This window comes from Salvelinus alpinus, chromosome 6, assembly GCF_045679555.1.
Source record: "Salvelinus alpinus chromosome 6, SLU_Salpinus.1, whole genome shotgun sequence".
Lineage (NCBI taxonomy): Eukaryota > Metazoa > Chordata > Actinopteri > Salmoniformes > Salmonidae > Salvelinus > Salvelinus alpinus.
Genome location: NC_092091.1, coordinates 35,790,379 through 35,802,071, shown reverse-complemented (window position 1 = coordinate 35,802,071; position 11,693 = coordinate 35,790,379). Strand labels below are relative to the sequence as shown.

At 44.2% G+C, this 11,693-nt stretch overlaps 1 protein-coding gene across 2 annotated transcripts in view; it reads left to right on the top strand.

The window, feature by feature from the left end:
• The window catches only part of LOC139578633 (divergent protein kinase domain 1A-like), a 37,087-nt gene extending 27,857 nt beyond the window's left edge, over window positions 1-9,230 (top strand). For both annotated transcript variants that reach the window (XM_071406498.1, XM_071406499.1), the window contains exons 5-7: window positions 4,144-4,320; window positions 4,639-4,854; window positions 5,080-9,230. In XM_071406498.1, coding sequence (XP_071262599.1) covers window positions 4,144-4,320; window positions 4,639-4,854; window positions 5,080-5,676 — 990 coding nt within the window. In that variant the 3' untranslated portion in view covers window positions 5,677-9,230. The remainder of the gene's footprint in view (window positions 1-4,143; window positions 4,321-4,638; window positions 4,855-5,079) is intronic.
• The last annotated feature ends 2,463 nt before the right edge of the window (window positions 9,231-11,693 follow it).

Below are 11,693 nucleotides of genomic sequence, written 5' to 3'. Positions count from 1 at the left end.
ATTAATGTAGGAGAATAAAACATTAGATCTTGTAAAAGATAATACAAACAAAACAATTTTTTTATCCTCTTTGAAATGCAAGAGAAAAGCCATTATATCACATTGGAGTTTGGCCACAAGATTGCAGCAGTGTATGTGCAACATTTCATACCGATCCAATGAAGCATTGCATTACTGCACAATTTCGTATGAAGTCTGTCCAAATGTGCCAAATTGGTCAACTGATACATTTAAGTACATAACTATAGAGAACATACAACAATTATATGGTAATAAAAAAATGTAAGTTTACACACTCCCAGGAATGTCATAAATTATGGATAATTAGCTTCCCTACAGAAAAGCCAGTAACCTTCATACATCTCGCAACCACACTGCACACTGCCCTAACCCATCTGGACAAGAGGAATACCCATGTGAGAATGCTGTTCATCGATTACAGCTCAGCATTTAACACCATAGTACCCTCCAAACTCGTCATCAAGCTCGAGACCCTGGGTCTCGACCCCGCCCTGTGCAACTGGGTCCTGGACTTCCTGACGGGCCGCCCCCAGGTGGTGAGGGTAGGTAACAACATCTCCACCCCGCTGATCCTCAACACTGGGGCCCCACAAGGGTGCGTTCTGAGCCCTCTCCTGTACTCCCTGTTCACCCACGACTGCGTGGCCATGCACGCCTCCAACTCAATCATCAAGTTTGCGGATGACACTACAGTGGTAGGCTTGATTACCAACAACGACGAGACGGCCTACAGGGAGGAGGTGAGGGCCCTCGGAGTGTGGTGTCAGGAAAATAACCTCACACTCAACGTCAACAAAACAAAGGAGATGATTGTGGACTTCAGGAAACAGCAGAGGGAGCACCCCCCTATCCACATCGACGGGTCAGTAGTGGAGAAGGTGGAAAGTTTTAAGTTCCTCGGTGTACACATCACGGACAAACTGAATTGGTCCACCCACACAGACAGCGTTGTGAAGAAGGCGCAGCGGCGCCTCTTCAACCTCAGGAGGCTGAAGAAATTCGGCTTGTCACCAAAAGCACTCACAAACTTCTACAGATGCACAATCGAGAGCATCCTGTCGGGCTGTATCACCGCCTGGTACGGCAACTGCTCCGCCCACAACCGTAAGGCTCTCCAGAGGGTAGTGAGGTCTGCAGAACGCATCACCAGGGGCAAACTACCTGCCCTCCAGGACACCTACACCACCCGATGTCACAGGAAGGCCATAAAGATCATCAAGGACAACAACCACCCAAGCCACTGCCTGTTCACCCCGCTATCATCCAGAAGGCGAGGTCAGTACAGGTGCATCAAAGCAGGGACCGAGAGACTGAAAAACAGCTTCTATCTCAAGGCCATCAGACTGTTAAACAGCCACCACTAACATTTAGCGGCCGCTGCAAACATACTGACTCAACTCCAGCCACTTTAAAAATGGGAATTGATGGAAATTATGTAAAAATTTACCACTAGCCACTTTAAACAATGCCACTTAATACAATGTTTACATACCCTACATTACCCATCTCATATGTATATACTGTACTCTATATCATCTACTGCATCTTGCCATCTTTATGTAATACATGTACCACTAGCCACTTTAAACTATGCCACTTTATGTTTACATACCCTACAGTACTCATCTCATATGTATATACCGTACTCTATACCATCTACTGCATCTGCCATGCCGTTCTGTACCACCACTCATTCATATATCTTTATGTACATATTCTTTATCCCTTTACACTTGTGTGTGTGTGTAAGGTAGTAGTTGTGGAATTGTTAGGTTAGATTACTGTTGGTTATTACTGCATTGTCGGAACTAGAAGCACAAGCATTTCGCTACACTCGCATTAACATCTGCTAACCATGTGTATGTGACTAATAAAATTTGATTTGATTTGATTTGAGATGGCCGGGCGGTGTGAGTGTGGGTCCAGACACAGCAGGGGTTCAAACTGTAGAACCAGGTTCCTACATTTGATTATAAAAATCAAACGAAACTATGCTACATTTTATCTCTGGGACCCTCAGGATGACAAATCAGAACAAGATTACTGAATGTAAGTACATTATTTACCTTCAGAGGTGAATGTATCAAACCAGTTGCTGTGATAAAAGTTTGTTGTTGTGCACTCTCAAACAATAGCATTGTATTTTTCACTGTAATAGCTACTTGGACCCTTCAGTTAGATTAACACAAATTTAAGCTTTCTGCCCATATAAGACATGTCTGTGTCCTGGAAAGTTGGCTGGAACAAGGTCATTCTGTTCACATTAGTGCACGTTAGCAACAACCATCCCGGTATAGGGACACCGATCCCGTAGAGGTCAAAATCCCCCACACAGCTGATCTCAATTGCAAACATCATTGGCCACCGATTTACCGCTCGATAACGCGGAGGTCGGTGTAATCTTTTAGTTCCATAGAGAATGATAAAGGCCTCTAGTGACCAAAAGGCCGTATTAGCATGGGCAGCGCCATTTAGGGCATCCACCATTTGAATGTAGTCAACTGGGTGGGACTTCCAACTTCATTGGCTGATCCCTCCTGGTGACCGTGTTGGAGTTATGTCCAACCGGTACAACAGGAGGGATCAGCCAATCGTTTAGGAAATAATTGGACTACTTCAAAATGGAGATAGCATGGGCACTGCCAGATACAGTCACAGACGCTACAATGGTATCACGGCTCAGGAGAAGACCCAGAGGCAGACAGTTTCGAAGTAACAAAAGTTTATTACCAAAACAGGGGGACAGGCAAACGACAGGTCAAGGGCAGGCACAGGTCAGTAATCCAGAACAGATTCCAAAAGGTACAGAACGGCAGGCAGGATCAGGGTCAGGGCAGGCAGAATGGTCAAAATCTGAACTAGAGAAAAACAGGAGAATGTGGAAAACCACTGGTAGGCTTGACAAGACGAACTGGCAACAGACAAACAGAGAACACAGCTATAAATTCCCTGGGGAAGATGGGCGACACCTGGAGGGGGGTGGAGACAAGCACAAAGACAGGTGAAACAGATCAGGGTGTGACAAATGGTACAGATACAAAAATCAGTCCTCTATTTAGCTATGTGCTTATTCCTGAATGCAACCAAAACATTTTCAAGATGATTTCGCCCTCTGGTGGGTATTATCATCGTAACAATTTAATCCTAAAGTTGATTTATCTATTTGATAATCATTCCGTACAACTGAAAAAGTATTTCATTTCCTTGTTTACCATGGCAAATCTACTATGGCAATATAGCCTCCCCTACACATTTTATGGATGGAAAAATCATGGTGTAGGATACATCTTTCATTTCCAATTTATGAAATCTATTAATGATTTTACTTGTCTTAATAAAATATGGCCATTTCTGTTCGAGGGGGAAATGCAAATATTCCTTAACTGTAGGCTACAAGTTGGACACATTTTTTAAACAATTTGACAATCATTAATTACAATTGAAGTAAAGTATTTCCTTGTTTATCTTGCCACAGCAGTGCCTTAGACCGCTGCGCCACTCGGGAGGCCCTTACTGTGACAATCCTACACATTTTATGTTTCCGAATATATGTAATCCATTCATTACAATTTGTCTTTAAAAAATAAAGTAATTTCTTATCAAGACCAGGGGTCGGAAATATCCCTGCACTGTCCATATTTGTGTAACTAAATCAAGTCAGTCGTGATGGGTTATAAAATCTATATCTTTTATCAAATTAAAATGTAGTCTGATAAAGTTATTTAAAATGGCACATATATACTATTTTACAATTTAAGATGATAGGTTTGAATGAAGTATAGGCCTACAACTCCTATATTCTTATAATAAGTATTTTACATTCATCAGCCTTACGGTTTCAGATGCTCCTGATAGGTTGTTATTTAATTGGGGGCGGGAATAAAGAATCTATTAGCTGTAAGATCAGCTAAATCACTGATTTATGCTTGTGGGATTTTCATTGCAATCAAGCTTATTTTAACACACAGGGGCGTGTAATCTCCCATTACTATAATTTTAAGAAAACCAACGCTAACACTGTGCTCCATGAGAAGTTCTGTGTCTTCCTTGCTATCCACCCAGAGTGACTGGTGTCTGATAACAAACACCAGCGTGTTGTGGCTCTGTGTGCGTCTCTCTCAGGTGTACTCTGGTGGCTGGGGGGACCTGGAGGGGGTGGTTAAGTGCCAGATGGAGGAGGTTCCTCATTATGACCCGGGAGATGAGATGGAGCACAGGAAGGAGGCTTCGCCCTTCAACAAGCCCACCAAGGGAACCTCTGTGGAGAAGTTCAAAGCGATAGTCCTCAGCCACCTCAAGGTCAGAGTACTGTCATCTCATCCCAGTGTGATTCATTAGCCTACCTGCTTTTCCACTTTATAAATGGTTTCATGTCTGAAACACTTATTTGAAGGCTAGTAACATAGGGGCTTCATAACACATTCATAATTCATACATACTGCCTTCATAATCAGGGCTTCATAGCCGCAAGTTGATACTTTCGTTATGTAACAGTATTCACATTCATGTAACTTATTTTAACCTTTGTAAGTGTGTTGTGACTTAAGTGGCTAGTGTGTTCATTAATGCAGTTCTGTTACGAAGGTATCTCTTACCCTTATTCCTCTTCCTCTCCAGACCAAGGTGGGTGAACAGGCCAACCTTCAAGACCTGGTGAGCCTGGTTCTTTTCGTGGCCGACTACAACAAAGACGGCCTCATCTCCCTACCCGAGGCCCGTTCCATGTGGGCCCTGCTCCAGCTCAATGAGTTCCTGCTAGCGGTGGTCCTGCAGGACAGGGAGCATGCCCCCAGGCTCCTGGGCTTCTGTGGGGACCTGTACGTGATGGAGAAGGTAATCCAATAGGAACACCCATTTATGGATTCTAATAACTTTTTTTGTGATAGAAATGTTCTCACACAACACAAAAAATTAACACTAACAAATAGATTCCAATCATGAGCTTATTTATGTGATTAAAGTCATCACAGCTCTCTCCCTCCTTTTTCTCCTCACCCTCCTTCTTAACCCCCGTCTCTCTCGCTCCCTCTTTCTCTGTACCTGCATGTGATGGAGAAGGTGCCCTACGCTCCCCTGTACGGCATCAGCCTGCCCTGGGTAGTGGAGCTGTGGATACCTGCGGGATTACGACGCAGCATGGACCAGTGGTTCACGCCCTCCTGGCCCCACAAGGCCAAGATCTCCATTGGCCTGCTGGAGCTTGTAGAGGACGTCTTCCACGGCACCTTTGGCTCCTTCCTCATGTGTGACGTGAGTGCAGCCGACTTTGGCTACAACGACCGCCACGACCTGAAAGTGATGGACGCTCATCACATCGTCCCCGAGGCCACTTTCCAGGAAGCCATGAGGGAGCAGCGGTGCAACGTAGACGAGGACTGTCTGTACGGGACCGACTGTCGCACTTCCTGTGACCTCACCAAGCACCGGTGTACGCCAGAGGTGACACGGCCCAACCTGGCCAAGGCGTGCAGCTCGCTGAAGGAATATCTCCTGCGTGGGGTGCCGTCTGACATTCAGGATGAGCTGGAGAAACAGCTGTATGCTTGTATAGCATTGAAGGGCTCGGCGGAGCAAATGGAGATGGAACACTCGCTTATACTGAACAACCTGAAGACCTTGTTGTGGAAGAAAATATCGCACACCAAGGACTCCTAATGAGCCCGGTCATGTATTTGAAAGCATTGGTTGTAAAAAAGTTTTTGTCATTGTAAATCCAGTACGGAGAGTGGTTAAATACACAATTTGGAAAAAGGTGGAGAATCAGTACACATATGAGCACTACCGCTGCCTCTGTCAAACCATCTGGTTTCACAATGCCTCAGAACTGGACTTGACTGGAAGTCTATGGCAGGAGTGGATGAAACAACCACTGGTTTTAATTGGCTGATCTGTCTCTCACCATCTAGTTTAACCCTTAGAACCTCCCCCTAATTTGTGGACTTGTGGAGTTCAAAGAGCAAGTAGCGCGAATGATTTAATTTGGAAAATGTGAAAGTACTCATTCTGAAATAGTTTTCACATTAACTTTATATTCCTGAACTCAGAATCAGTTGAGCATCCCAAAAAATAATATGATCAATGTGATAGAACATTTATTTTAATTTGGCGATTTTCACCAAGTCCCATCTAATAGAGCTCCACAGTGGAGGTGTCATAATACCCATAAATCCTTGCGGTCAAACAGAGAAATGGTTCCAATTGTTTTGACACCACTCATTTTTCCCATAGGGGATTTTAGAAACACTTCAAAATAAGGGCTGTGTTTCGTGATAACCATATAAATCTCTCTCGAACAAGGTGACTTTTATCAATATATTCGGCTCTATTTACACTAGGCTACCTGGGGCAGCAGGTAGCCTAGTGGTTAGAGCTTTGGGCCAGTAACTGGAAGGTTGCTGGATCAAATCCCCGAGCTGGCAAGGTAAAAATCTAGTTCCGACAGTGCAGCAATATCTAACATGTAATCTAACAATTCAACAACAACTACCTAATACACACAAATCTAAGTAAAGGAATTGAATAAGAATATATACATATAAATATATGGTTGGGCAATCACGGAGTGGCATAGGCAAGATGCAATAGATGGTATAAAATACAGTATATACATATGAGATGAGTTATGCAAGATATGTAAACGTTATTAAAATGTCATTATTAAAGTGACTACTGATCCATTTATTAAAGTGGCCAATGATTTCAAGCCTGTATGTAGGCAGCAGCTTCTCAGTGTTAGTGATGGCTGTTTAACAGTCTGATGGCCTTGAGATAGAAGCTATTTTCCAGTCTCTCGGTCCCAGCTTTGATGCACCTGTACTTGCCTCGCCTCCTGGATGGTAGCGGGGTGAACAGGCAGTGGCTCGGGTGGTTGTTGTGCTTTGATCAAATTGAAGTGGGTCTAGGGTAAACAAATTGAAGTGGGTCTAGGGCAGGGGTGGGCAAACTTTTTGGCTCGAGGGCCACATCGGGATTTTGAAATTCAATGGAGGGATGCATTTTTGGGGGGGACCAATTTTTTTTTTTTTATCAATTAGCGGGGGCTACCCAAGTGGTGAAGCGGTCTAAGGCACTGCATCGCAGTGCTTGAGGTGTCACTACAGACCTGGGTTTGATCCCGGGCTGTGTCACAGATGGCTGTGACTGGGGGACCCATGAGGCGGCGCACAATTGGCCCAGCGTCGTCCAGGTTAGGGGAGGGTTTGGCAGGCCGAGATTTCCTTGTCCCATCGTGCTCTAGTGACTCCTGTGGCGGGCCGGGTGCATGCACGCTGACACGGTCGACAGGTGTACTGTATTTCCTCTGACACATTGGTGTGGTTGGCTTCCGGCTTAGGCTGGCATTGTGTCAAGAAGCAGTGTGGCTTGGCTGGGTCGTGTTTCGGAGGATGCACGGCTCTCGACCTTCGCCTCTCCCGAGTCCGTATGGGAGTTGCAGCCATGAGACAAGACTGTAACTACCAATTGGACACCATGAAATTGGGGAGAAAAAAATCGAGACATCTAAAAAAAAAAAAGATCTATAATTTCATTTAAAAAAATATATATATAATATGTCTTGCGGACCGGATTGAAGTGCCCGGCGTGCCAGATATGGCTCTCAGGCTGTACTCCCCCCCCCCCCCCTTGGTCTAGAGTGACAGCTAGCTGGTCTGTGCATGCTCTAAGGACGCGGCTAGTGATGCCATCTGGGCCGGCAGCCTTGCGAGGGTTAATGCGTTTAAATGTCTTAGTCATGTTGGCCATGGAGAAGGAGAGCCCACAGTCCTTGATAGTGGGCCTCGTCGGTGGCACTGTATTATCCTCAAAGCGGGCAAAGAAAGTGTTTAGTTTTTCTGGAAGCAAGATGTCGGTGTCTGTGACGTGGCTGGTTTTCCTTTTGTAGTCCGTGATTGTCTGTAGACCCAGCCACATACGTCTCGTGTCTGAGCCGTTGAATTGCGACTCCACTTTGTCTCTATACTGACATTTCACTTGTTTGATTGCCTTGCGGAGGAAATAACTACACTGTTTGTATTCAGCCATATCACCTTTACATGGTTAAATGGAGTGGTTTGCGCTTTCAGTTTCGCGCGAATGCCACCATCTTTCCACGGTTTCTGGTTGGGGTAGGTTTTAATAGTCACAGTAGGTACAACATCTCCAATACACTTCCTTATAAACTCACTCACTGAATCAGCGTATACGTCGATATTATTCTCTGAGGCTACCTGGAACATGTCCCAGTCTGCGTGATCAAAACAATCCTAAAGCGTGGATTCTGATTGGTCAGACCAGCGTTGAATAGCCCTTAGCAAGGGGAAATCCTGTTTGAGTATCTGCCTATAGAAAGGGAGGAGCAAAATGGAGTCGTGGTCAGATTTGCCGAATGGAGGGCGGGGAGGGCCATGTACGCATCGTCAGAAGTTAGAGTGTTAGGGATCCAGTGTTTTTCCAGCGCGAGTGCTACAGTCAATATCCTGATAGGATTTAGGTAGCCTTGTTCTCACATTTGCTTTGTTAAAATCCCCAGCTACAATAAATGCAGCCTTAAGATATATGGTTTCCAGTTTGCATAAAGTCCAGTGAAGTTCCTTGAGGGCCATCGTGGTTTTAACTTGAGGGGGGATATACACGGCTGTGACCGAGGAGAATTCTCTTGGGAGATAATACGGTTGGCATTTGATTGTGAGGAATTCTAGGTCAGGTGAACAAAAGGACTTGAGTTCCTGTATGTTGTTATGATTACACCATGAGATGTTAATCATGAAACATACACCCCTGACCTTTTTCTTCCAGGTGGCTGTACCGACTCCAACAGCATATCCCAAGAGAGACACATTTTCAGTTAAACAGAGTATGTTACAATCCCTGATGTCTCTCTGGAAAGCAACCCTTGCCCTAATTTTGTCTACCTTCTTATCTAGAGACTGGACATTAGCGAGTAATATACTCGGAAGCGGTGGGTGGTGTGCGCGCCTCCGAAGTCTGACCAAAAGACCACTCCGTATGCCTCTTCTCCAGTGGCGTTGTTTTGGGTCAGCCTCTGGAATCAGTTCAAATACCCTGGGTCGTTCGGAGAAAGGATCCGCATCGGGAAAGGGGTATTGCTGATCGTAGTGCTGGTAAATTGGCGTCTCGCTGATATCCAATAGTTCTTCCCGGCTGTATGTAAAAACACTTGAGATTTTTGGGCTAACAAGATAAGACATAATACATAAAAAAAACAAATACAGTAATCCCTCGTTTATCGCGGGGGTTACGTTCCGAAAATGACCCGCGATAAGTGAAATCCGCGAAATAGAAAACTTTTTTTTTTTTTACAATTAGCAACTATTACATGTATACAAATACAGTGACTCACGTGTAGGCCGTTTCACTGCTCTTCAGACTGGGCCGCTGCATCCTGACTGCGCTCTGCAGTGTTCTCTTCTTCTGAAGCCCGCGGTGCAGGTGTGTTTGTTCGGGAGAAGAACATAGTGATAGGCAGCTGTTGTCGCTCTTTTTTCTTCTTTGCAAAAAGATCCTTGTACACCGACATGCCACCATCGATTACGTTGGAGAACTGTAATGAACGGCTCATCAAAGGGTCCCATTCCTCAGCTACTCGCTTAAGTTCAGTGGCCATTCGCACCATGGTTGCTAAGCGACCAAGCGTTAGTCCTTCCTTCCTTCCTGGCCAACTTAATGTAAATTTGCCAAGCTGTTTTATGTACGTACACATAACTGCACGAGACGACAAAATGATAGCACAATTCGTAGCATGTTTTGATACAAGAAGCGGGAGTGAGTTTTTAGCGAATCAGAATGCAGAGCACAATGCACAAAAAAAAAAAAAAAAATGCATTATGAAAATCCGCGAAATAGCGAATCCGCGATAAGTGAACCGCGAAGTGGCGAGGGATCACTGTACTGCAAAGTTTCCTAAGGACTAGAAGCGAGGCAGCCCTCTCTGTCGGCGCCATTACTAGTTATTCATGCAAAACTACAAATCCCTGCAAGCTCTCTAGCTGACACCTTTGCAAACAGGTAGTCTCAATAAAAACTTGCACAAGACAGTTCACAGTGTTGTCAATTTAAAGAAATGTAGCTAATTTATGAATTACTACATTTAGGTAACATTAAATGGTTAATCCAGAGATTCTTACCTTTGTCTCAATTCGGCAGTCTCGTCCAGATCATCATGGCATTTCTGGTTCTTTATGATAGCCACATTAGCAGCTAATTAGCATTTCATTTTGGGAGGGGGAAATACAGACGAATATATTGATAAGTCACCTTGTCCTAGAGAGATTTACATGGTTATCTAAATGTCACACCAGGATAAGCCTACTCAGAACACAGCTCTTATTTTAATTGTTTCTAAAAAAAAAAAAACCTATGGGGAAAAATGAAAGGTGGAAAAGTAATTGGAACCATTTCCCTGTTTGACTGCTGGGTTTTATGGGTATTAGGGCTGTGGTAGTCTATGCAGTTGTAGCAGGCTCGCTCCCTGTCCCACCTCGATTTTAACCACACCCCTTTTCAAGTACCAATTTGTTGAACAATGTTACCAGAACAGATAAAACGATGAGCCAGATGTTTCACCGGCTTTAAAAATCTGAAGCATCCGGTTGACCTTTCCACTCTCCACCAAATATGGTGAAGAGAGGAAGCCCAGTGGCCGGCAGAGCGAGAAGATGGAGCGAGAGAAATTTTGACCGATATTCTGCTAATTTTCTCATCAATGGAACATTTGATCTCAATACAGTTGGTTAATCAAACTGTGGTTGAGGTTAATCAAACTGTGACTGTCAGGTAAAAACAATGCTTTTACAATTGAGGGGGAGGGGGTAATTTGAGCATTTTCTCTTCATGTGTGTAATGTTTAGATGAGATTTTATTAGATTTACTGTACATTTCTAGAAAACAATGTCATTGTGAACTTCTCCCTCAGCATCTTTATTGACGTTTAACATTTATGGAAGTTGGTCAAATTTTGAAAATCATATTTTCTAGAATCCAAAGGCATGATAAATGTGCACATTAAAGGCCCAGTGCAGTCAAATGTGATTATCCTGTGTTTTATACACTACCGGTCAAAAGTTGACACACCTACTCATTCAAGGGTTTTTCTTTATTTTACTATTTTCTACACTGTACTATTAAATAACACACATGGAATCCTTTAGTAACCAAAAAAGTGTCAACCACCCTTTGCCTTGATGACAGCTTTGCACACTCTTGGCATTCTCTCAACCAGCTTCATGAGGAATGCTTTTCCAACAGCCTTGAAGGAGTTCTCACATATGCTGAGCACTTGTTGGCTGCTTTTCCTTCACTCTGTGGTCCAACTCATCCCAAACCATTTCATTTGGGTTGAGGTTGGGTGATTGTGGAAGCCAGGTCATCTGAGGCAGCACTCCATAACACTCCTTCTTGGTCAAATAGCCATTACACAGCCTGAAGGTGTGTGTTGGGTCATTGTCCTGTTGAAAAACAAAGTGCAAACCAGATGGGATGACATATCGCTGCAGAATGCTAAAATTCTAAATAAATCAGTGTCACCAGCAAAGCACCCCCACACCTCCTCCTCCATGCTTCACAGTGGGAACCACACATGCAGAGATCATCCGTTCACCTACTACGCATCTCATAAAGACATGGCGGTTGGAACCAAAAGTCTCAAATTTGGGCTCATCAGACCAAAGGACAGA